The sequence below is a fragment of the Podarcis muralis genome, chromosome 7, assembly GCF_964188315.1.
Source record: "Podarcis muralis chromosome 7, rPodMur119.hap1.1, whole genome shotgun sequence".
NCBI lineage: Eukaryota > Metazoa > Chordata > Lepidosauria > Squamata > Lacertidae > Podarcis > Podarcis muralis.
In genome coordinates, this window is record NC_135661.1 from 22,249,752 (window position 1) to 22,277,169 (window position 27,418).

Below are 27,418 nucleotides of genomic sequence, written 5' to 3' on the forward strand. Positions count from 1 at the left end.
GGAGGCACAGAATGTAAGAAAAATGAGAGAGGATAAGGTTCTTAAAGTGCCCCCTCCCAAGTTTATTGTAGCTGTTAATGCCCAACACTCAGCTGCATGTGACTAGGGAACAAAATTCAACGTATCCCCCCCCCCCGTACTGTTTTAACAAAAGGAGCTGCTCCAGAAGAAGGAAAACTTTTAATTACAATAAACTTTAAAGGTAAAGGGACTCCTGACCGTTAGGTCCAGTCGCAGATGACTGTGGGGTTGCGGCGCTCTTCTCGCTTTACTGGCCGAGGGAGCCGGCGTACAGCTTCCGGGTCATGTGACCAGCATGGTGAACCAGAGCAGCGGACGGAAACACTGTTTACCTTCCCGCTGGAAGGTAGACCTATTTATCTACTTGCACTTTGATGTGCTTTCAAACTGCTAGGTTGGCAGGAGCAGGAACCGAGCAACGGGAGCTCACCCCGTCGCAGGGATTCGAACCACCGACCTTCTGATTGGCAAGCCCTAGGCTCTGTGGTACTTTTGACAAAAACCCTGTTGTCTTTCTGGTTTTCTTATACTTGGATGGCTTTATAATAAGATTATGGCTCATCTAGTTTAGTACTACACATACTGGCAGCAGCTGTCCAGGGTATCAGACAGGGTGCCTTTGCCCAGCATACAACATTCCAAGAACCTCTAAAGAAAACTGGTGGCTGAAGAATCAGCAGGCATGAACATTCCTCTCCACTTGTATTCCATGACTGGGCGTCTGCCCAATTTGATCAAAGGCAGCGCTCCGTGAGCAGAGAGATAATAACTCAGGTTATCAGATGATAACCGCTATTATGTGAATAACTCCATATGCCAATTCACCCGTGCTCTAGGAGAGGAAAGCAAGGAAGTGATCTGCTTATATGAAGGAAGCAATTTGCTTGAAAATGTTTCCCAACCTCTTAGGATCCCAGATTCAAGAAAACCAAAACAGCATGGAAATTGATCGTCCTGCCAGTTTGAAGAAGAGGGGGCGGGAAACCACAGACTAAGTAACTGGGGGAGGGGGCAATTTAAATCACCCCCATCCTCTGTTTAAACAAACACCAGCCACAAGAGGGTGGAAAGGCTGTCAATGGTTCTCCTCTTCAAACAGCTCTTCCTTTTGCAGCAAAAAAAGGCAGCAATGACTGCCTGAGATGCTTGACCGGGAAGGAGTTGGCTTTCTGCTCAATTTCATGTGATGAGCAATCAGTTATAGGTTTTCTTTTAAATTAAAAAATAATAATAATTAAATAGGGAAGGTGCAGTCAGGTAGTAAAGCAAAAATCATCCTTTCACCTCCCAATTTGCTCCTTTATCCTCTGGGATCACAGAAGAGGAAAGGGCAGTAGCCCAGTGGTAAAACACCTGCTTTGTATCCTGGAGGGATGCTGCCAGTCAGTGTAGGCAACACTAGCTAGATGGGCCAAGGATCTGTCTCAGTATAAGGCAGTTTCCTATTTCTTATGTGAAGGGCTGTAGCTCAGGGGTAAAAGGGAGTTACAGTAGAGCGAGACTTGTTTGAGAAAACAAGGACGGTTAAAATCTGAGTTATGAATTGAACAATAGCGAAGAACGCAGAGTCTGTAATGAGGGCAAAAATCTCAAGTCATCTGGAACATGGGGAGTCCCCTTTTGAAATTTTTTATAATTGGAATATATAATTGTGGTATTATTATTATTGTATTTTGAAATGATTTGATTGGTTTTGTCATTAATTGGAGGATTTTATTGAAAATGAATAAAAATTATTTACCAAAAAAAAAAAAAAGAGAGAGAGAGAGAGAGGGAGAGCACATGCTTTGCATGCAAAAGGTCCCTTAAGACACTGGAATATAGAAAGCTGCCTTACCAAGTCAAACCAATGAGTAAATCTAGCTTAGCACTGTACTGGCGCAGTCCTTCCGGGTCTTCGGATAGGAACTTCTCCCAGCCCTACCTCAAGATGCTGGGGATTGAATCTGGGACCTTCTGCATGCAAAGCAAGTGCTCCAACCGCTATGCTATGCTATCCAGCCAGGCATCAACCACAGCCCATAACAGACTCTGCGCTCATAATACACTCTTCTATGGGGTCTCCTCTGACATCTTCACGCAGCTCTAGGTCCCATCCTGCCAGAACTGTGCTTCATGCTCCCCGCATGCTCTGATGCCCGTGTGCCCAGCACTGACAACGTTCAGAAGTTCAAATAAATAATTTGGAAAGCTGTTTCCATTTGGAAAGCCAGTGAACCAGATCCTGGTAACAGAAAGCAAAAATAAACTTAAAAATGGCACCACGTCATCCCCTTTAGCCATTGAAGTCAAAGTCACTGATTTTGGAGAAGTGAAAAGTTATCTAAACAAAAATCTTGCAGTAATGTTACTGTGCCATATCCCACCCCTTCCATGTTGCTTCATTTCTTTCCTTCCTAGGATAATCACATGAGCGATCTCAACCAATCAGCAACCATAGGCTCAGGGTTAATGATGCAGGATCCCATGGGGGATGGCTAATAATAAGAGTCAAGACTAGGAATAGGGAGATTCCAATACAGTGGTACCTCGAGTTACATACACTTCAGATTACATACACTTCAGGTTACAGACTCCGCTAACCCAGAAATAGTACCTTGGGTTAAGAACTTTGCTTCAGGATGAGAACAGAAATCGTGCTCCGGCAGCGCAGCGGCAGCAGGAGGCCCCTTTAGCTAAAGTGGTGCTTCAGGTTAGGAACAGTTTCAGGTTAAGAACGGACCTCCGGAACGAATTAAGTACTTAACCCGAGGTACCACTGTATTCCCATAGTTTTGCTCACAGGATGGTTTTGAGGAGAAAATGTGGGAGGCAAGAATCATGTAGGACGTGCTGATCTCCTTAGTGGAAAGCTGAGATACTACTCAGAAACACAGGTCACATCTGTGCCATACATTTGAAGCACTATTATACCTCTGGGAACTGTAGCTCTGTGAAGCCAGCACCCTAATCAAGCAACATTTCTCAGGATTCTCAACTACTGTTAAAATGGTATCATAGCACTTCAAACGTGTGATGTGGATGCAGTTGTAGTGAATCGGGACAATGTCATGATGCTATACAGCCAACCAGATCAGGCTGCAGAATAACATCACTGAGAGCGATCAAGGGTGAGGGCAACTTAAAACAAGGCAAACAAAAAAACAGTTCAGCATGGAATTCTGAAAAAGACAATGGAAACCAAAGGCAGTTTTTCGGGAGGTACCCAAAGCATTTGGGGTGACAGCAGGGCGGTGAGAAGAGAAAAGAGCAAATAGTTTTGAGTCAGCCACAGGAAGAAACTAAAAGACCCCAGGGCTAGAGCATTCCCTACGGACACACGCAAGCCGATCAGCTCCTTCTTTTGACAGGTGCTGTCTTCATAAGCTTCCCACCCCCTCCTCCTCTTCCGCCAGCCGCCCATCTTCGCTTTTGCATGCCCTGGCAGAGTGAATTAGCCAAACTGGATAGAAAGGATTGGATTTGTTTACAGACACGCAGCAAGCTTCTCAGGGAGGCTCTAAGTCTGTGTTTGATGTGCAAACCTCCAGCTTTGCCGCCATGCCTTTGTCAGGCGGACCCCGGCTCCTGCGCTCATCCCTTTGTGTGTCGCTCTCAATTAAGATTAAAAAGGGCCTTATGCCATCATCCTCCCTTCTCGCACACAGAGAAAATCCCTTTGTGGCAAGAGAGCAGCACCTTGTAGGCAGCTTCGCATTTATCTGATCTGTGGGGGGGGGGGGGCGCAGTGGCACAAAGAGTGGCGGGAAGCCGGGGAGCGGCGGCGGGGGGAGTCGGTACAACTCAACCATTAGAACAATTGCAAATCCTACCACTGCGGGGGGGGGGGGGGACACAGATCCTGCAATGAATTAAGAGCAAATTACATTTTTTAAAAAAAGATCAGTGGTCTTTTCTTGCATACGTCTGCTGCAGAACTGTGGGAAGGGGACAACGTCAGTAGCCGTGGACTGCAGACATAAAAATAACAGGAGTGTAGATACACAAGATAGACTAAGGCTGGGCTTTTTGCAGTCCGAGGGCCACATTCTCTTCTGGATAACCTTCCAGGGGGCCACATGACAGTCGTGGGCAGAGCCAGAGGCAAATGTTGGGTGGAGCAATGAATGTCAACATTACCTTTACATAGCAGGCTAATTTCCTGGGAGGGGAGGGAGGGAGGAGGCCAGAGGGGGTGGCACCCAGAGCACTCACTCAAAAATCCAAATGTGCCTAATAAAAGTGCCTTATGTGGTATAAAAATTCACCTGCTACAAAAGGCATAGGCCAACTCGGCCCTCCAGATTTTTGGGACTACAACTCCCATCATCCCTAGCTAACAGGAACAGTGGTCAGGGATGATGGGAGTTGTAGTCCCAAAAAACATCTGGAGGGCCGAGTTTGCCTATGCCTGTTCTACAACATGGACAAAGTATTTTGTTGAATGCAGGTAGGGCTATACCAGGTGACTTCATCCTATTATTATTTTTTGTGGGCAGCAAACCCTACCTGAGCAGCATTTGCAAGAGGTGAAGCAACAGCAGAGGATCGGCTACAATTATCGTTTTTACCATATATCCCATCCAGGGATCTTCAGGCAAGTGACCCCCCTCTCCTGAAGCCACAGCTCCTCTTTGCAAGACCTATGAACTGCTGCACGACTCATGAGTAGCAGCCGCCGCCAGTGAGTCCTCTGTGGCAACCATTCAGTGCTTTACAGTTAAAGAGCACTCGAGTACACTTGAGTACATAATATGACAGTGCACTCAGTTCTCAAAAGCGAGTGCTATTTGCTTTACGTAACACTTATTCTCTAAGCCATGCTCTGCCTGAGAGGGAGGAGGAGAGGTGGTACAGTGGCGGCTTAAAATACTGAGGGGTTGTGTCCAATGAGGGCTTACTCAAGAGTAGACCCACTGAAATGAATGGACCCAGGTTAGGACTAGAATTGGACACAGCCCTGGAAAATTGGGCTGGGAATCTGGGGAAGGGGGGGGGAGGGATTTGATTCAGATAGCACTTTAAAGGTGAATCTACTCAATTTGAACTTTCCAAAACAATACACAAACCAAAACACAACCACTCCTTGAAATTCACACCACTCCCAATTTTGCACTGCCAGTTCTCCAGCCAAGTAATAAGTTAAAAAAAAGAGAGTATGCGCTAAGGTGAAGTGCCTAGATATGTGTCAAGAAAATTGTAAAGTTCATAGCCCCCCCGAGATCTCACTGTAATATGTGGAAATATTTTTTGGAGTGATCTGTAATAATTTGATTTGATATTTTTAAGTGAAGTGGTTGATGTGTTGCGAGTTATGTTGTTTTATGTGTGATGGGGAAAATGGAAATTAATAATAATAGTAATTTAAAAAGGTAATGCCTAGATAAAGTCACTCCCCACCACTACCAATCATACTTTGGACAGAAGATATGACTCTGCTGGCAAGGTAAATACAAGAAAGTGATCTGATATAAGGACTCCTTCCTTACATAGTTGCATTTGCATGAATGTCTGCACAGCAGTTGGGATCTGAACCACCAGCCATTTTCCCTCTTCCCCCACATAAAATGTTGCCTTGATTAATTATGATTTAGTTTGTATTGTTTGACTATATTTGTTTCTTTTTGGAAAATACAATAAAAATCCATTAATTAAAAAAACGTGAAACCAACACACAAAAATACACTATATTGGCGAACATAGCTTTGAAAAAAATGTGTCCATATTAGGAAAAATTGCATACAAAAATTGGGCAAAAGTCGCTCTCTCAAAGGCTGATGAATTTTCATGTGCCCCCCCCCCCATTTTAAAATGGAAACAGACACAGAAATGTAGAGAACTAAAGATTGTAAAAATGAGAGACTGAGACAAATAGATTCCAACATCCTTAGCTGAGAGACAGGCTGGGGTGTTTTACTCAGTTACGCTCAGTGGTTTAATTTAGCCTTGTCCTGAGCCGATTTCATCAGCGAGGCAATGTTTGAAGGAGTTTAACAGTGCAGCCCCCCAGCCCCCTTCTTAACACAGCACAATCTCACCTCTGCATTCTTGCAGAGAGAGCAAAGCCAAGCCCCAGCAATAATTATAATAAATCTTTTGGTGCTGGGCAGGGAGCGCACGCCTAGCCCTGCTCCATGATTAAGAGATCCCTGTAATACCTTACGGTCCCCAGTGGGCTGGGCAGAGCGGGGTCTAGCTAAGCACTGCATCAAACAAGTTAAGAATATCTCAATCATTAAGCGGCAACCCACGGCAGCTCCGAGCGCAATCGATGGGTCAATTAGATTTTATCAGCACCTGCTTCCCTCCCCCCTCCCCCCAGGTCTCTCCTCTCACATGTGCTGGCTAGGCAGAAGTCCAAGTTATACCTACCTCCCCTCTGCGAAAAGACAAGTTACAGCACCAGATTTATGCTTCCATTTAAGAACATAAGAGGAGCCTTGCTGGATCAGACTGGGGGCTCGTCTAGTCCAGCCTCCTGTTCCCACAGAGGCCAAAGGAAAGCCCACAAGCAAGACCTTAGCGTAATACCAACTCTCCCACAGTTTGCAGCAACTGATATTCAGAAGCACACTGCCTCTAACAGCGGAGGTAAAACACAGCCAACAGGGTTAGCAGCCATTGATACCTGTCTCCTCCATGAATTTGTCTAATCCTCTTTTAAAGCCATCCTAGTTGGCCATTGTTGCTTCTTGCGGGAAACAGCTCCGTGCTGCTTAAACAAGTACTTCCTTTGCTCTGTCTTGAATCTTCCAGTAGCTTGGGGAACCTATATAGTCATACTTAGGGTTACAAACCTTACTTCTGAGTACACACAGATTCCATTCTAAGGGCCTAAACACTCTTTCTCAGCTCAACCAACCTCACAGTGCTTGCTATGAGGATACAACAATGGGCAGACTATGTACACCACCCTCACAGCTCCTTGAGGATACAAGGAATACAAACGTCCTAAATAAAGTTATTTAGGAGATCGCTGCAGCCTTGGACTGACCCCAGCACACATCCCTGTTTCCCTGCCTCTCTGGATCCTTACCAGTTACCTCAATGGTTCCCTTCCCCTATCTTCAAGGCCTAGTTATGTTCTGAGCAACCAGTTCCTAAGAACATAGCAAGCTGCCTTATCCTGAGTCAGACCTTTGGGTCCATCCAGCTCAGTATTGTCTACACTGAACAGCAGCAGCTTTGTGGGGTTTTAGACATGGGGACGTTCCCAGCCCTACCTGCAGATGCTGGGGATTGAACCAGGGACCTTCTGACTGGCAAGGCAGATGCACTGCTGTGAGCTACAGCCTCTTCCTTCACCGGCTGCTCACAAAAATAAATAAAGGCTCACAACAGAGCCGCCATCCATCCAACAGCCTCACTTGTTGATTGATGCACCATCGCCCTTTCAAAAGCCAGCCCATCTCTTTCCCACCAACGCTGTCAATGCGAGGAAGGATCAGCAGAAGATACAACCGACCTGTCTTTCATTCTCTCCCTCTCCCTCTCTTTCAGCAGAAGACAAGCCGGAGCCTGCTAAACCCCACAAAAGGTCAGACCGCAGCATAAAGTCGAGGCAGCCACTCAAGCAAGGGGGCCGGCGGAGATGGAGGCACCGCGCGACAAGCTTCTGATTAATGCAATTACAAACCCAACCAAGGTCTCTTTCTGCTTCACTGTGTGCTTACCCACCCCCTTCCCCGCCCGCAGGCCTCTTCGCTTCTCTGGCGGAGCATGCTCTGAACACGCAGGCCTCCACATCACAGGATAAACACCAAGGAGAGGCTCAGAATGGCCCAGGTGAGGGTCAAAAGAAAAAGTCACCTTCCCAGGTCTGGGGCAGCAGCCAAACATTTGGGGGTGGGGACAAGGCAAGGAAGGAGGAGAAGAGGTGAGCCAGAAAGCTTACCTGCTGCCCCCAAGCCAACATCCAAGCTGCTTCTCTTGAATTCGCACCGGCTCTGGGTCTCTGGCATAACGAGCTGGCGACTCTGGTGGAGGTTGGAGATGAAGGAAGTGAGTTCGTTGTCCCGGCTGTGGAAGGGAGAAGAAGGGTTTCACTTACACAGCCAATTGCTAGCAAGCTTCTCCTGAGGCTCTTTTACCCTAACTGCCCTCCCCCACAAGCCAACCCTATGATACCCAAAGACCTCCTCCGAACGTGCATTTGGGGTCATTTGTGCTCATGGTGCTATCAAAGTAATCACATGCAATCTTGCTTTTGCTACTGTTTATGCCTACAATTTTTTTGGGGGTGGTCATACTACTCTACTTCCAGGCAGTGCAGATTTTGTAACATCCTGTTGAAATACTGCAAGTGATCTGGTTCGTTTTGGTCGCTCTTTTGTTGTACCACAGCCCCTCCAGACAGCAATAATATGGTAGCGTTGGTGGAAGCATCTCAGAACAACTAATAAAGGAAAATAAATTTGCCACTATCCGTGCATCAAGAACATGTTGCAGAATACATCAGAAAATAAAATGCAAGGCGCTAAGAACTGCATTCTGCGAGTTTCCTTTCCCCCTTAAATAGTGATCTTCATGTGTTGTCCTTTCTGTTACCTGTAAATGCAGTTCAAAACAAGAGCACCTGATCCCCTATCAGGTTGGTGGGCATAGAGGACAGGGCTCTTTTGTTGGTGGCCCCACGCTTGTGGAATTTGCTGATCCATTTGAGATCAGGATGCAGAGACTCCATCACAACTAACAACCTTCAATAGATCTAATGCCCATGGATTTCTCTTCTGCGCTCCATGTTCCGACAGAGATATGAAAACATTCCACAACATTAAATAATTCAGGCAAAGCCCTCCACAAATTTCCCTTCTCCCTGACATGCTACAAGGACTACAGAGAAGTGAAAACACCCCACAACATTAAAGAATTAAGGCAAAGGCAATTCCCAAGAAGGTTCATACTCACACAGCCAGCGGCCTTACTCTGTGCATCGGCAAGACGCCGCACATGACCGCCCACACATTGGCTCCACGGAGACCACCCTAACCAGTGAATGCTGGGGTGACGGGACCAAGAGTTATCTGCCAAATTACCTAGCAATTGCCCCTCTTTAAATAGCCCTCCTTGAGGCTGAATCCCTCCCCAGCTTGGACCAGCAATGCTGCAGAGCTGCTCCCATGAGCCCGTCCAGAGTGTGGGAGGAAAAGGGGGGGAGGGGCGCTAATCTCCAGTCCAGCGCTCTGCTTAATCAGATAAAGTTTATGACAGAAAAGTCATTAGAGGCAGGTGCTGTCGATGGGCGTCTGGCTCCAGATTTTCAGACAGTGGCGGGGGTTTGTGCTATCTGGCCTCTTTTGCCCCAACCCCTTGCAGAACTGCTCTCTCTACCAAACCTGACCTTAACAGGAGTCTTCAAGCGATGTTAGCTGCAATCCTAAAGGGCTACCCTGTCCAAGGTAGTATCGCCTCGATGCAGTCACCCAAGTTACAATTTACGTGTGAAGAAGAAGCTTGTTTTCACCACTGGCCATTTAAATCATACCGCCCAATCCATATCTCCTCTCCCCTGCCAGCCTGGCTCCTGCTGACACCACGGCAAGCAATTTCAAGGCTTATCCCTTGCCTAGATACCACCTTCGAGAAGCATTATGCAAAATATTTCCAAAGGAGTTTAGAGGATTAATTTGAGGCGATTATCGGTTCCTCTTAATCGTGCAAATCAATATCTCCGGACGTCAGGGACAAAGGACAGATAAAAGCTGCCATCAGCACAACAGGAAAAGGAGGCTGGGCCAACCAGGGGTGGGGAAAGAGGCCTGACACGGTGGGCATGCCAGTGGGTTTAATTGGCTTATAACCCCATCATCACAGCAGTCTAGGGTGCAAGTCTGTGCACCTGTTCCCCCCCCCTTCTTATGTGCAATGACCATGGAATGGCATGTTAGGTCAGTGCAATGTTCCATAGCCTGGTTTATACAGGCAGCAAAATGAAGTTCCTAAAGATTTACGTAAATTTATATTCTGCTTGGTCATAAAAAAAACCCCTCAAAGCAGTTTACAAAAAGAATGAAACAACGAAATCATCAATAAAAAACAGTTAATCACTTTGAGGTTTTCCCCTCCAATAAAGCGGTATATAAATTTTATGAAATAAATCAAAAGGGGGAGCCCTATTTCCCCTCACAGAGCTCCAATTCCCAGAAATCCCTTGGAAGAGGGATTGATTGTTAAACCATTCTGAAAATGGTTCAACCAAATGCGAATCTGGGATGTGGGTAATAAGCTCCAAATAACTCTCAGCATCTTTAACAAGCTACAGCTCCAATAATTCCTGGAAGCCGTCTTGAAAGTGGAATTATAATGCTTTAAAAACGCATGGTGTGAATGTGACCTCAGTCTCTGCTCAAAGAATACTAGATTGTCAGCTTGAAGACTCCCAACTAAGTTTTATCGAGAGGCTAACTCAGGGATTGCTATCTCCTAACACACAGAGATATCTGATCATGTCACTCTCCCCACGCCTGTGTGGAAACAGGCCAGGAACAATTTCATCACAGTTCCTATAGGCCAGGGATGGGTGACGATCAGCCTCTGAGACAAATGCAGTCCTGCAAGCCTCTCCATCTAGCCCTTGAGACTCTCCCCGCGATATATCCTCTCCCCCAGGGCATGTACCTTCATAGGAACTACTTCACAACCTTCTTGAACATTTTTGCTTGGCTGAAATGTGCTAGTGAACTCTGAGCGGGCATAAAGCAGCTTAATATGTAAGCAAGAAAGTCTGAAAACCGCCTACCAGCATAATGCAAGAACCTCTGAGCTGGGGACAGCCGGGGGGGGGGGGGGGGAGGCACAGATGCCTCTCTCCTAAAAAGAAGAGAGACTTCCTTCTGATATGCACTGATTTTCTTTCTTTTTTCTAAAACACAGCCAGCTCTCCCATGCCCGCCCGCCCTCCCCCAAATACGCACATACAAAATCAGATTAGTTGTCTGATCCCTTCCAGCAGCGTATTTTTTATATATATATATTTTAAAAACGGATTAGAAAAGGAGGCCTAAGAGAGAGATAGGGATCTCCTGAGAGGTTGAAGAGGAGACAGATAATCTCCTGAAGGACTGAAGGTTGCCGTAACCATTTTCAATTTGACCAAGTTTTTCCTCCCTCCACCCCGCCTTTTTGCTAATTAATGCTTTAAGAAGGTTTTCAGCGTTGACAGCGCGGAGGAGAAAAGGAAGGGCGAAAGGAACATCCAACCTCCCCCTTTCCCACAAACAAGCAAATCAAAGTATGTCTCCTATCTTAACAGTTTTTACTGATAAGTAATGGCCGCTTCATGTATTACGTCAGGAATGGGTGAGAAAAGTGGAAGCGGCAACAAAATGCTGCAGTGGGGAGTGTTGCAACTGAGAGTTGCAGCCAGCTAGCCAGCAATGCCCTTTCCCAAGAGATGCCATTCCATTTCACCTCCCTGAAACAGACCCTTTGACTAAGGTTACACGTAATGCTGGGCCAAGTTATGGTCGTACCCAATACTAGTCGTACTCAAGAGTAGACGCATTGGAAGTTACAGGTTAAAGCATGCAGGCTCCCAGAGAGAATACTGCGGCCTCTCTGCTTCTCTCCTGGTCCTCTGTTGCTGTGAGTGAAGCCTTGGCTTGGCTTAGTATGTTGTGCACACCCAGGCTTATGGTTTGCCTGGAGTAAGACAAACCACAATCCTCTGACTGGGCAACACATTAAGCCAAACCATGGCTTGGCTGACAAAAGGTTTAAAAGAGGACTGGGCAAATTCATGGAGGATAAGGCTACCAATGGCTACCAGCCTTAATGGCCATGCTCCGTCTCCCCACAAGGCAGGGCCAGAGAAGCAAAATGTGTCAGGGACCAAGACTCGGGAAAAGCAGAGGATCCCAGAACACCTGCTCCATATTCCTCAGTTCACAGTAAACCTCCACCCATCTCTGTATAAGAGCCAGGGCCCTGCAATTGTCAACTGATGCCCTTCTCTATGTTCCTCCTTCAAGGTCCGGAAGGTGGCAACACAAGAACAGGCCTTTTCAGTGGTGGCCCCCAGCTTGTGGAATGCTCTCCCCAGTGTGTCTCGCCTGGTGCCTTCTTTCTCTAGCTCTAGGTGCCAGGCAAAAGCTTTCCTTTTTACCTGGGCTTTTGGTCCTTAGTTTGAAAGATCAAAGTATTTGCAGCTTCTTTTGGTGGGGCAGAATCTGCTAGACTTGTCTTTTAGTTGTATAGATGTGTGCACTTTTTAGGGCTTTTAAAAAATAATAATTGTATTTGTTCTCATTGGTTTTAGTATTTCTATTGTGCTTGTAAGGCACTTTCAGCTATCTTTATGAGCAAGGAAATAAAACAACAACAACAACAACAACAACAACTTCCATCAGCCCTAGCCAGCATGGCCAATGGCCAGGGATGCTGGGAGTGCAGCAACATCTTGAGGACCACCAGTTCCCTCTCTCTCTTTTAAAAGCTGCTGCTTAAACTAATAGCCTCCATCCCAGCCTGATTGGGGTTCTTGCTTCACGGACTATTTCAGGTTAACCTTGGGTGACATTCAAACATGCCAAGATGCTTTGCAAGCAACTGTGGCTACCAAAAAGACAGAAAAATGCTGCAATTCAGCCAATAACAAACAAATGCAATTGTTAATGTCTCCGCCCAACCATCCCCAGATTAATCTATTGTCTGCACGTAATGGGACTAATAGTCCGCTTGCCTTCTCTCAAAAGGCCAACTATCCTAATCCATCCTCTGTAATGGCAATATAATGATTCACCAACGGCAACAGGATAGCTCTGAAGCTTACAGGAAATGGAGCTCGAGAGGAGATATACATGTGAGATGAACTCTGGGCAGAAAGATAACCTCAGCCAACCACACTGGAAGGATGAACATAGCCAGGTGTTTGTGCTGTTTTGCTGACTCTCCAGCGAGTTAGTGCTCCCCCTACCCCGCTCACTCTATTTCTCATACCAATAAAATGAAGAGAATTTAAGAACCTCAAACACCCATATTATGCATGACTGGCTCTCGACTGATGGAAGCTGGATTCTAACAGAAAGTTTGCCTGCTTTGAAATTTCTGGAAATCTTAACGCATATATAGGTGCATTGGTGTCGGCATGTTCGTGTACACCAGACTTATGCAAGAAGGTATTCAGTGCCTGAAATCCTGGGCAGCTGCTGTCAGTCAATGTAGACAATATTGAGTTAGATGGACCAATGGCGTGAACCAGCATAAGCTTCCTATATTCCTAATAAATTAAGAATTGGAGGTTCCAAGTTCAATCCCAAATGGTATATCCTGGTAGGGCTGGGAGAGACTCCCTGCCTGAAACCCTGGAAAATTGCTGCCAGTCAGTGTAGACTACATTGAGCTAGAGGGACCAAATGATCTGACTCGCTTCTTATCCATGTTAGTGAGATGTGCAGGTGTACACGTACACACAGCCTGATATTTCTTTTTAAAAAACCACACACCCTGTTATTAATATTGCATTTTATAGTGTTAATCTGCCCTGAGATCTTATACTGAAGGGCAGGAAAGAAATCCAATAATAAACACACACACACACACACACACACACACACACTTACAGGCATTAGGAGTCAGACATGTCTTTAATGGGGAGAAGGATGAAGAGGCTAATGGATCGAGGCAATTAACCAAAAAATAAATCAGCGTCAGGATCCCTGCGTCTCTCGCGCCAAGGCTGCCAGGCGCCTGTGGGGTCTGGCAAGATGTCGAAGTGTTAGCAGTCATAGTGATGGGCTGTCAAAAGGGAAGGGAAGGAGACAGCAGTAGTGAGTGGGGGGTGCTGGGAGGGGGAAAGCTAAGAATACAAATGAGGGACAGGGAACCCGAAACCTGTGTCAGGAACAGAATCCCAATTCAAGCCTGCAACAGACCTTTGAAACTGGAATTGGGGAGTTTGGTTCCAGCTGGGGAGTGAATCTAGAGCTGGGGGGTATGGAGGGTGGGGTGGGGTGGGAGAGAAAAAAATCTATTTGGTTTACATTCATAGGTGATTCAACTGGATTTGTACTTTTCAAAACAACATGAGAACTGAACACACAACCATCCTTTGAAATTTGTACTTCCGCCGAATTTTGCATTGCACTTCTCCAGCTACATAGCATGTACATAAAGGCATATAAAGTGGGATAAAGTGTGCATACAAATACAGGTATTGATGAAAACAACGTGCAAAAACGTGTTATTTTAGGTGAACCAGCTTTGCAAAAAATGCATGTTCTTAGGAAAAATGGCATAAATACTGATGAATTTTCGCGAGGACTTAATTAATTACAACAGCAAACTGGGGATGAAAGAGGAATTCAAGATTGCAAAAATGGGAAACAGAGAGAAACTGACAGATTTGCCCATCCCTAGTGACAATGCACCATCGCATCGAACAGCTTGATCCTAGCTACGTGCCCCCAAAACAGTCACTAACACTCACTGGATATTTATTTGGGGAGGGAAGGGGGTGGAACGAAAGGAGACCCAGAAAGATAACGAGATATGAAATACAATGGAAAGCCATTCCTTTTTTAAAAAAGAAAAAAGTTTTACTCATCTTGCCATCTCTTAACGATCCTTCCTCCGCTGCAGAGATCGTATTAAATTTCCCTGATCAATACAGTCGCCATAAACCTGTCCCAACCCTCTGCCCTTCCTTAACATATAAAATAAAATCCAATATGCAAAGCAAGGAGCCGTGTTGGGGCCACGACGGCAGCAGCACAGACAGAGCTGAAGAACCACAAAGACATTAAGGAAATGGATGGAGGTATCTGCCTGAGCATCCACCGGGCAAAAGCTGCAGGGAAAGGCGCTTCCACCTGGCCACTTTCAATATTACCTTTTTGGTGTGGATGGGGAAACTTGCACCTCCTGACATTGCTGGACTCCAACTCCCTTCAGCCCCAGTCACCATGGTAAGTAGTCAGGGACAGACCCAGTTTGTCCCCACTGGCACGCATACACACACAGACTGGGAGAACTCAACGGCAGCCCCCTGGAGGCTTCACCTGGCGCAAAACATGCAGCTAGCTCCCCATAGCTACGGTTCGGGAGCTGGAGTCCAGCAACTCGTGACCCTTCAGATGATGCCAGGCTGCAGCTCCCGGCATCCCTGACCATTGGGGTAGATGGGGATTGGAGTATGCACATCTGGAGGACCAGAGATTCCCCACCCCTGACCGACATAATGAAAGGCTCTCCCCTGAACAGAAAAGGTAAAGGGACCCCTGACTGTTAGGTCCAGTCGCAGACGACTCTGGGGTTATGACGCTCATCTCGCTTTACTGGCCGAGGGAGCCGGTGTACAGCTTCCGGATCATGTGGCCAGCATGACTAAGCCGCTTCTGGCGAACCAGAGCAGTGAACGGAAATGCCGTTTACCTTCCTGCCGGAGCGGTACCTATTTATCTACTTGCACTTTGACGTGCTTTCGAACTGCTAGGTTGGCAGGAGCTGGGACCTAGCAATGGGAGCTCACCCCGTCAAGGGTAACAGACTCACAAATGCCCAAGAAATGTCAGCCCCAGCACGGTCCTTCGCTGCCCTGTGCAGTTGTATTATTTTGAAGTGCAGGATATAACCACAGCAGCTCCCATTGTGTTTCTGACTGTATAGGTTCAATGTATACAGCTCATAGGAACGTAGGAGTCTACTTTTATATTGAATCAGACCATTGGGTCCATCGAGCTCAGTTCTGCCTACCTTAACTAGCAGCGACACTTCAGGGTTTCAGGTGGGGAAGTCCTATCAGGAGATGCCGGGGATTGAACCTGGGGCTTTCTGCATGCAAAGCCGATGTCCTAATCCCCGGAGCCACAACCCTTCACTCCCTTTCGCTGACTGAAATGGAAAGTTCCATGCTTTTAATGAGAAATGCAGTTTATTCTGCAATGCAAGAAATGTTCCCATTTTGAATGCCAGCATGAAGTAAGTGGGAATCCTGCGAAAAAGAAAGGCAGTTTTAACAGACGCCCCCTCCCTTGTTTTACTGTCCAGCTTTTCATTAGTTCATCTAACAGCAACAGAGTTCCCAGTTCATACCAGCTTCCTAGAGTGCTGCGGCTGGCCCAGATAACAGGGCTGATTGGGCTTTTCAAGCCTCGGCTGCAAATCAAAACCACCAAATCAAACTACATCACACACCATGCTTTAGCGGGTTATTATATCATGAGCTTGTCGTCCCAGTGACACAGCATTATCAAAAAGCTTGCAGGAACTGCGTGCCTGGCAGAAGACTTGGAGCTGGAATGGCCCTACCATTAGGGACAGTGAGGCGGATGCCTCAGGCGGAAGTGAAGTATTGGAGGGCGGTGTTGTGTATGCCCCGGCATACCCTGTCCTCTACTCCCATCAGCAAGCTTACTGCTTTATCAAGAGGTCTGGAATGTGATGTGAATGAAGAAGCCAACGCATAAGCTCAGAGCCCTAAGAACAGCATCTGGAGTTAACAAATTTCAGGACACATGGCAAACCTTCCTTACGCTTGTCTCTGGAGACGAAAATGACTGTGGCGCCCCACCCCAAGCCACACATGGCTAATTGTGACTAAATACTTTGGGGAAAATCTCAAAATATTCTCAGCACTGATGAATGAAATTTGAATGCACCAATGAGATGTGGTTGTAACTCCCTGTGAAACATTTTCTCCCTTTGTTATGATTTATCTTTGTGCTTTTACATTTATAAAAGTAATACAAAAATGTTTTGCTTGTTTTGAAGCAGGCCTGCTGCCTTCAGGTGGGGTGGGAACGAACAGCCCCATTGCCAGTAGTGAAGTAAAACTCAATGGACAGACCAGTCAGCTTTGTACATGGAACGGGAGGAGGCGAAGCATCATCATCTCCTTTGCCTTACACTTAGGAGGTGAAGTTTTTCAATGTGACACTTTGTGGTGTGTCTCCGTTTGCATGTACGGCAGCTGCGGCATCTCCAGGTAGGGCTGGAAATGAGGACTCCTACCTGAAGCCCCGGAGAGCTGCTGCCAGTCAGTGTGCGCGATACTGAGCTAGATGGACCAACAATTCTGACTCAGGATAAGGCATCATTTCATGTTTCTTTTCCTGTCAGGGATCAGCGGGGAGGGGGCAGGGTGTCGACATCATTTACGGCCCGGGAATTTCTGCACTCAACTCCGTTCGAGTACCAAAAGGCAACTTCTTTGCAAACAAAAAAAGGATCTTGTTGCCAAAGTTTCAAGAAGAAAAAGGGGGTGGGGAGGGGTGTCCGACGGTGTCACGCTTTGCGAGGCGTCTATGTTATTTAAGAACAAGCGAAACAGGAGCGATGTATCAGTCAGAGCTGCCTAAACGAGAGCGAACACCAAGGGACGGGGTAGGCGTGTAAATCAGCCAGAGCCTGCGCCAGAAGAAAAATAATGATCTTTTTATGGATGCCATTAAAAAGGGAACCCCAGCCTGCTCTATAAATACTGTTGCAGCACGACGACGCTGCCTGAACAACCTTATTTAACAGAAGCTGGCGCCTAACCTGTGAGATATAGGAAAGATCTCAAGGACAGTTTGACCAGGTTGGGGTGTGTGTGTGTGTGTGTGTGTGTGTGTGTGTGTGTGTACTTGGATGAATATTGGGGAAAAACCTTTAAAAGCAAAACTTATCCAAGCTCTTCAAGAGCAACACTCTGACCTGGGTCTTCAGTCCAGGACATGAACTTGGGAAATTCCCTCTGGATCAGCCACAGAAAATTGAGTACTCATTCCTTCACTTGGGAGACAGAAAAGGTTGCCTGGACCCATCAGACATGGCATTATGGGCATCAGACACACATCTCCTTCCTCCTGAGGCAAGTGGTTGTGGCAGATGGAGGAAGTACTGAGGAACAAACGTATATTGTGTGGCGTAGTGGTTAGAGTATCGGATTATGACTTGGGATACCAGGGTTCAAATCTTCACTCAGCCATAAAGCTGACTGGATAACCTTGGGCCCAGTCACTGCCTCTCAGCCTAGCCTATATCACAGGGTTGTTGTGAAGATAACATTGGGAGGGAAAAACCATGTACACTACCTCAAACTCCTTGAAGGAATAGGTGGTACCTCCGGTTATGCACTTAATTCGTTCCGGAGATCCGTTCTTAACCTGAAACTGTTCTTAACATGAGCCGTGCTTTCGCTAATGGGGCCTCCCACTGCCGCAGTCGCACAACTTCCGCTCGGATCCCGGGGCAAAGTTCACAACCAGGAGCATCTACTTCTGGGTTAGCGGAGCTCGTTATCTGAAGCGTTCGTAAGGAGGACAGTACATAACCCGAGGTTCCACTGTATATAAATGCAATAATTAGAATGCAGCATCCCTGCACATTAAGCAGAAGTACAGGAAAACGGCTGAGGAACAGTCAACCACCCGTGCTGCATGACCCCAATAAAAAGAGCTGCCTGGATGAGGTAGGCAGGTGTGATGACGGTGGAAAGGCAGTGGAGATCGAACAATGAACATGTGGGGTGGGGGAGCTTGGTAACCGCAACCCCACAGGCCCCAGGCATTTGTGAGACAATGTGGCACCAAAGTGCTGTTAGGCCCAATGCCAATGATTCTACCCCAAGGGCAGAAAATGGCAACCCAGAGATGTGGAATGTGCCAAACTCGAGCTGTAGACTCACCAAGCCGCCAACGACTGATTCCCTCATGCTCAGTCCATCAAATCTAAACTTTTCTCCCTTCCTCCCTCCCTCAAAAGCGACAAGTAACAGTGCGGATGAAGAAGCAAGAATATGGAGGCCCAAATGGACAAAGCAGCTAAGGAGGGGAGGGGGAATAGGGGAAAGTCTGAGGGGAAAGAACTGAGGATGAAACACTAATGAAAGGAGATTTTCAGGGCCCACCCCTATTCCTGTAATTGTAATATGTTTTATCTGTTTTTAATTCTGAAGTTTAAATTGTTGTAACCTGCCCTGGGTACCTAGGTAAGGTAATAAATCTAGTAGCAACTTTAACTCATAGGGTTCCAAATGGGGGAGGGGGAGCAAAGGTGGAAAAAGACTACTGAACTCACAAATCAAGGCTACAGATGCAAAAGAATTTACCGCTTCAGAGAAGACTAAAGGACAGCAGGCAGGGTTGGTCTGGAGAGAGGGATGACTCCCCACCCTCCGCCTCCCACCCAGGGAGGAGTCAAAAGCAGCCTTTCTCAACCTGTGGTTCCCCAGATGTTGTTGAACTACAACTCCCATCACCCCTAGCTAGCAAGGCCAGAGCTCAGGGATGATAGGAGTTGTAGTCCAACAACATCTGGGGAACCACAGGTTGAGAACCGCTGGTCAAAAGGATCCAGAGGACCCTTCCAGTAGTAGGAGGCAGCTTACCTATAAGGAATGCCCTGGGGCAACATTGGGCAAATGAACATTAATGTCTGCCCGCTTCTGCCTCTGGCCCTGCCCACTCATGTGTGGTGCAGACCAGGGTTCAAATCCCCAATCAGTGATGAAATAGATGGGAGCAACCTTGGGCAGCCAGAGTTGCTCAGCCTATCCTATTTCACAGGACAGGATATGCCACCTTGAGCTCCTTGGGGGAAAGTTGGATGAAAAAGTATGTGTTCCCCGAAAAGTTGCCTGGAAGGGAATGCCACTGTCGCACTGAAAAAGAGCGGTTCCCTCGCTGTAACTTGGCGAGACGCCAAGTTACAGGGAACCAGGCAGAGGGCCTTCTTAGTAGTGGCACCCGCCCTGTGGAATGCCCTCACCAGATGTCAAAGAGAAAAACAACTACCAGACTTTTAGAAGACACCTGAAGGCAGCCCTGTTTACGGAAACTTTTAATGTTTAATAGACTACTGTATTTTAATATTTTGTTGGAAGCTGCCCAGAGTGGCTGGGGAAGCCCAGCCAGATGGGTGGGGTATAAATAATTTATTATTATTATTATTATTATTATTATTATTATTATTATTATTATTATTTGAAGAGCTTGCTAGATCCAGGCAATGGCCCATCCAGTCCAGCATCCAGTTCTCACAGCAGCCAACCAGATGCTTACCAGAAGCAGGACCTGAGCACAAGAGCCCTCTCCCCTCCAGAGCACAGTCATCATGGCCAACAGCCATCGATAACCCTATTGATTTGCCACCCCTATTCTAACAGCCTCACATTCTCGTACAACCAGAAGGATTAACACCCTCTGGCTGCGGTGCAAGGGATGATTCGCAGTAAGAGGCTTCCCCCAGATATCCTTGGCTTTGCACAGACCAGCCTGCAGGCGGGAAAGGCCTTGAGCCAGCCAGCAAGGTCAGCCCTCTCCAAAACTCCGCGTTCGGTAAGACCAGGACCTCTGAGTCAGCCGAAAGAAAGGACGGTGATCTGAGAGAAGCTGACAGCTCAACTTGATCTGAGACAACCCCCCCACCCCCCGTTTCCCACTTATCGCCTTGCGCACAGCACGACAAAACCTCCCTAATCGCTCGCCGCATGGCCAATACCTTTCTTCGCCGGTCGATGGCGGACAGAACAGCCCCGAGAGGATAAAAACCTGAAGATGAGCAACGCAAGGATTTGGGTCAAGGCTCTCAAGCCTTGCAATCGAGTGTCTAATCAGCGAGCAGCGAGGGCAGCGAGACAGGGAAGGAGCGAATGTGCCGCTGCAGAGCGCAACAGCACTCCGGTATTGAACAGAGGGGCATCGCAGCCTGCCGGGAAGCCGCGGGGTGGTTTTCATCCGAGATGCTCAGATCAGCCTTGGGCAAGCCAACGTTAAAGTGAACAGGGCTATGCAGGCCACCAGATCTAAAGAGCACCTCCCACCCGCCTGCTTCCTTCCAACTTATTCTAACGTCAAGCTAGGGAGGCTGTAAAAGGGCCCTTTTCAGCTCTGCTAGGCTTTGGGATTAAGCACATCGTGAGCTTCTCTTCTGTTTAGACAGCAAGTACCTAGCTAAACTATAGCGCTCACTCCCGCGGGAGGCAGCAATGGCCACCAGCTTGGACGGCTTTAAAAGAGGACAGGCAAATCTATGCAAGAAAAGGCTATCAATGGCTACTAGCCACAATGGCTATGTTCTACCGCCAGTGTCGGAAGAGGTATGCCTCCATGTGCCCATTGCCAGGAAGCAAAAGTGGGGAGAGTGAGAGCAGGATGCTGGACTAGGGGAAACAGGCTGTTGCCTTGATCCAGCAGTCAGGCTCTTCTTAAAAGGTAAAGGTAAAGGGACCACTGATCATTAGGTCCAGTCGCAGGCTGGCCGAGGGAGCCGGCATACAGGTGATGTGGCCAGCATGACTAAGCCGCTTCTGGCGAACCAAAGCAGCGCACGGAAACACCGTTTACCTTCCCACCGGAGCGGTACCTATTTATCTACTTGCACTTTGTGCTTTCGAACTGCTAGGTTGGCAGGAGCAGGGATCAAGCAACGGGAGCTCACCCCGTTGCGGGGATTCGAACCACCGACCTTCTGATCGGCAAGTCCTAGGCTCTGTGGTTTAACCCACAGCGCCACCCACATCCCAGGTTCTTCTTAGATTCATCTTATTCCAGCGGATGGGTTTAAAAGGCGATGAGATAAATTCATGAAGAGTAGGGCTATCGGTGGCTGCTAGTCATGACTGCTGACTTCTACCTCCACCGCTAGAGGCAGTAGACTTCTGAATACCTGCCGCTGGGAGTCACACATTGTGGCACCTGTCCGTCTCGGGAGACAATGGAGGAATGCTCCTTCGGGAGTGAAGTCAAACTGTTGGAAGGTTGCAGTTCCTGCTGTGGTTTTTAGAGAGGGCCCAGTGCAGTTGGTCCAAAAGGAAGGTCCAAGCGTAAAGAGCAACTTTGTTTAAAGGAACAAGAGGCCTTTTTTATTGCAGATACACATCTCTGCAGTGTCTGCTCCTTGCCAGAGTTCTGAAGGACTCTCTGCCTCCCCCGCTGCCCCCTGCTGTCTATCTCCATTGGCTTGCCCGCCTCGACCGCTACCAGCACCTATAAATCTTCCCTCTCAACATCCATCAAGCACCTGTGTTATCGATCATCCCCTGACCACAGCGCAATGTGGCTATTAATACAAAGACTCGCTGACAGGGCGACATGAGGGGCGCGCAGAACGAAGAGGCACCCCAGCGGACTTCAAGCTGGGGGAAGCGATTGAGGGTTCCCTCAAAAGAGGTGGCTTGCAGTTGGTAAATGGTTTCCCCTTGCAAAACGGCCTGGCTGCCCTGCCTCTTCTCCCCATGGAATATGCAAGCGTGGAACAGCACCAGGTGCATTGAGCGGGGTGCACTTCTGCAGGACACTCTTGGTTCAAGTGGGGCAATGGTGAGGCCAAAAAAGGCTTGACAACATACAGCAGAAGTTCAATGGGCATTGCAAAGCTGGCCTAAAGTGGGTCATCCCAAGGGCAGCCCAATGTTCCACTTTTAAAAGCAAAACAAAGAGAGAGAAATAGAAAAGGGGAGTGGGGAAAGAACATGCCTGCACTGCTAATGTATACCAGTTCTATACTAGTCAAAGTGTCATGACCTTCCACTCCCCGCCCAATTCTTGGAAATTGTAGTTTGGTGTGACTGCTAAACAAAACCCTGTTAGAGATCCTCTAAGCCAGCAGTGTCCAACAGGTCGATTGTGATCTACTGGTTGATCGTGGGGTGTCCCTGGGCAATTGCGGGACCCCCCCCCTGAAGTTCGCCCAGAAGGCTATGTGGCCCTCAGGCTGGAAACAGCTCCCAACACGCCCCAGAATTCTTCTGCAATATGAAAAGGTTTTTCAACAGAAAGAGATCCTTCGGCCAAAGTACGCAGAAAAGCACATGGAGCCTGGAGGCGCATCAAACAGCAGCATCTCCTCCAGAGATTACTTCTTTCCTTAACTTTAAAATACCTTTCAAATTAAACAACATCAGTCTATTTACTGCTTTTTCTCCAGCTGTTGTCTGAAAACCACACAAATGCACCAATGACGTGTGTTTGTGCGGGGGGGGGGGGGGAGGGTTGGGGGGGAGGGGGACACCTTTCACTCGCCATAATGCCACCTTCCCATGACGGAGGGTTTTGATTGCCAGCCACCAGCAACCGTTTCCTTGTTGATGTTGGCCTCACCTACAGGAAGAACGTCCTGGTACGGCAGCTGAGCAACCAGCACGAGATGTCAAGGCAAAGACAGCCTGGACCTGGCTTGGTCTTTGTAATGTCTTCTTTCAGGAAGAGGAGTATCAAGAAAGAGAAAGAATCAAGACACCCTGGATGAGGTCCTGCAGAGCCAAGCTTGTGTGTTCCAGAGAGCTAAGAACGTACCTGAAGTGTTAAATAGCTTCTGTAAAACAGGTTGTGACTAACACACACACACACACGATAGCTGGCATTGATCCTGTTTTATCTTTTTAAAAATCCTTTTTTTAAAAAAAGAGTTTATATCCCACCTTTATCTCCAAGGAGCTCAAGGTGTGGCATGCATGCCCATGCCCGCCCGTCGCCACTCTTCATTCAATCCTCACATCAACTCTGCAAGGTAGGCTGGGCTGAAAGGTAGGGTCTGGACCAGGGTCACACACAGTGAGCTTCATGGCCAAGTGAGGATTTGACCCCTGGTTTCTTCAAGTCCCAACCTGGCACTCTAACCACTGTGCCATGCTGGGTCTCACAATAAAGGTACGTCAGCCTAAGAGACAGTGGCACTCCCAAGGTCAGGGGGGTATTCAATGCTTGTCCCACTCACGAGTAGATACACTGAAGTTAATGGGCATTACTAAGATCCACTTATTTCAGTGTGTCTACTTGAGTAGGAGTTAGCTGAACGCAACCCACATGGCGGGTTTCATGGCTGGGTGGGGATTAGAGAACAAGAACCCAACACCTATTCAATGCTCTCATCAAATTTATCACTCTCTCTGTATGCTAAGCTATGCCAATTGTCCCACCCAGCCTTGGCATGTGGCCCCCAGATGGTTACCCAGAGGGAAATGTGGCCCTCAGGATGAAAAATGTTCCTCCCCTTGTCCTAAAGGTATGAGTAGAAAGTTGAAAAGTTCTAAGAAGATCAGATCAAGAAGCCAATACTGTTAATATATTGAAGCTGGCTCATGTGGATAGGCCGAACTGGTAGGGACAGCCCAGCCTTCAAAAATTCTCTACATAGAATTGTAGAGTTGGAAAGGACCATGAGAGTCAGCTAGTCCCACCCCGTGCAATGCAGAAATCTTTTGCTCAAACCCACAACCCTGAGATTAAGAGTCTCATACTCTACCAATTGAGCTACTCAATTTGAAACAGATCCAAGATGCAACAGCTTCCCTTCCAGTTTTCTTGTAACTTTCATAGTCTGGTGCTGACCTAACACCTCAACACAATTAGCACTAACCAGAATTTGTCATCCTAACTGAAGTTCAGAGCCTCCCCTCCCCACCACCACACACAAAGTAAAGCCACGGCTAGCTCAGCAAGCAAAGTCCTGCCTTCATAAGGTGTTTATAGGGAGACACCAGCAAGACCCCTGCTGTCCCTTTGTAAACAGAGTCTACAGAGGTGGAGAAATGATCTTATCCCTGGCTTGAAACCCATTGTACCACCTCAAGGATCACCTTAACACTAGCCTTGGTTTCCAAACCTACATTGAGTCCATAATTTTGTCTCTTGATACTTAAGGGGAAATACTTAAGGCATGACTTTTAGGTGAGCTTCCCATAGGTTATCCGGTGGGATGGTGGATGAGATGGGGCTCTGATCTGATCCAATGGGGCTCTTCTTATGAAATTGGATATTAATGCTTAGCCACAGTTAATAAAAACCAGTGCTATGGTTGCAAAGGGTTAATGGTACTGTGACCTGTCTGTACCACCACAGGGTCAGTAGCCCCACAGTAGGAATGGAGGAGCAATTAGTTTTGCTGGCATTTTAATAATCTGCACTTCTCGAACCAAAACATGAACAGAAATACAGTTCCCTTCAGAATTTGCAAATTTTGCAATCCAGCCAATGAATGTGTACAAAAATGCATAAAGTAGAGGGTATACATAAAAATGTGTGTATTGGTGAAAACAACAGACAAAGGTAGGGAAGATCGCTGAAGTCAAAGCTGCATACAAAAACGTGTTTATTTTGAGAAATTCACACTAGAATGTGGAAATGTGGAGAAACTCAATTTAAGAATGGAAAACGGAAGCAACTGAGAGAAACAAAAACTGACCACCCTGCTCCTCAGTTTCATAACCTCCGTCCTGTCCTACCCTTACCAACCAATTAAATGTTTTAAGATCACACGAAGGGCATGTTTGACAGATGTGGTGATGTGCCACCCACGCCACCATTCCTGTCTACTGTCTCACCCGCCACAGACAAAACATGAAACATGCGTCAATCAGGCTGGAAGCACAACTTTGAGCAGCTGTTCCTTTTTCCTTATGCTTGCTAATTTGGCCAATTCTCCCTTGCAAGGAGCCTTAATTCTAGCAAGAGCTAACCTTGCAAACACACCATATACACATTTAGCTTGCACCACACACAGCTACAATTCCCAGCACCCTAAGCAAACTATACCCCCCCCCCCAGGATTCTTTGGGGGAAGCCGTGTGTTTTCATTAGCACAGCCATGAGGAAACCTTTTACTTGTGAAAGTAATCCAGGTACACCTTTGTATACTTGAATGCCCAAAGCTTGTGTCCTAGACTAAGTACACGTGCGCTTTTAAATTTTTATTTAGAACAATAGTCCCCAGCCAAAGAAGGCTCCCAGAGCCATTTACATATAAGCAATTAAAGCAGCTGACATAAACTGCATACACATCATTCATTTAAAGCAAATTTAAAGTGCATTGCTTCCCTCTGGAAACTACAGCTTACTCCTCAGATCGCTAAAATTCCCAGCACTACAGTTCCCATGATGCTTGTGGCAGGGGTGTGTGTGCTTTAAATGTATGATGTGTACCTACTTGTAAGACCCAAACGATTTACTTTGGATTCACAAAGCAAAAACCGGAAGTCCACTGAAGCTGTTCAGCTCCCTGAATGGCTGGGCTAGGGGTAGCCAATGTAGTGCTATAAGGTGTTGGACTCCCAACTCCCATCAGCCCCCACCAGCACAACCAATGGCGAGAGGTGATGGGAATTGTAGTCCAACTTGGGATCCTGACAGACCCCCTTTGCTTGATTTTTTTTTTGTTTAAGTGTTGGGGAAGTCTAAAAAGGGAAAAAGTATCACCATTTTGATTCTTGAAAAAACAAAGCTTCTAACGTTGCTTAAAAAAAGAAATAAAGGGAACGGCACCACATGGAGCCGCTTCTTTAAAAAAGATAAGAGACACACACTTAAGGCACTACTATATCAGCTATGTGAATGGCTTCAAAGTACTGAAGAGAAAAGATTACCCTGGAGACCTCAGGAGACTGAAATATTTCCCCTTTCAGGAAAGGGAGGGGGGCAGAAGGAACCTCCCCACCAGCATTGGAGTTTTGGCGTCGAGAATGCATGGGACCTGTTTGTATCTAATTAAACATTCTTTCATCGAGGACAACAGAGACAGCAACTCCAAGGTGACCAGACTGCTTAGGGGGGAGGCAGGGCACCTTTGCAGACTTGGAAAGGAAGATCAAAGGAAGGAGAGGAAAGGAAGGCAGGTAAAATCAAGTCAGGCTGTTCCCAGACATGTTGCAAAGGGTAGAGACAAGACAAAACAACCACAGGCGTGGCAAGGTAATAGAGTACGCACAACATAGTGTGGGACCAGTTCAGGACAATGGTTAACCTCGGAGGCAGGTTGCCTCTGGGAAAAGACCTCAGTGAACCTCAGGGTTTCCTGAATCCGATGCCCTCCAGATGTTTTGGTCTACGATTCCCATCAGCTCCAGCCAGAACAGCTGGGAGTCAATGTCAATGGAAAGGGGTGCCATGTTGGGGTGAAAGGCTGGCTTACGCCCCAACCCACCTCATATCCCAGAAATACCACCTACCTAGAATAGATGGAGGACTAGGGATTGGCTTGTATGTGTCATGTGGCTGAACTGTCAAACCTGCTGCTTAATGTAGGGTGGTGCAGGGAGGTGAAATGAGGGGGCTTGTTTCAGAGCAGTAGTGAAGTTGCCTGAAAGGTTCAAGGGTGCTTAAGAATGGGTAGCTGATATTTTGTTTTTGGCCCCTCTTACGAGGATGACATCTCCTCCTAGAATGTCCCAGGTGTACTGTCTATCCAGGGGCAGTGGGAAGAATGCTGGCCTTGATTTGTGCCTACCAGCTTTTACCCAATTAATTTTGGAGGGCAAGAATTGACTGTGTGACTGGGAGGTATCGCCCCCCCATCAAAATGGTGTTTCAATTAAATGAAAAAGAGGTTAAATGGTGTTGCCAGAAAGGATAGTTTGGCTGCGTGCTAAATCAGTCGTGTGGATCACTTCACCCGTAACAAACTCTGCAGGGGTCTACATGACTCAAATTCTCTACCTTCCCAATTGGTTGTGCAAATTACCCTTTTCTGCATTTAAGTATGAGTTTTGATTGCCCTGATGAAGACA

General features: G+C 47.1%; 1 protein-coding gene across 3 annotated transcripts in view; it reads right to left on the minus strand.

Annotated features, from left to right (window-relative positions):
• Positions 1–27,418, minus strand: part of SAMD11 (sterile alpha motif domain containing 11) — a 159,297-nt gene that overhangs the window by 68,388 nt on the left and 63,491 nt on the right. For all 3 annotated transcript variants that reach the window (XM_028740774.2, XM_077931369.1, XM_077931368.1), the window contains one exon: positions 7,895–8,019. In XM_028740774.2, the coding sequence (XP_028596607.2) occupies positions 7,895–8,019 (125 nt within the window). The remainder of the gene's footprint in view (positions 1–7,894; positions 8,020–27,418) is intronic.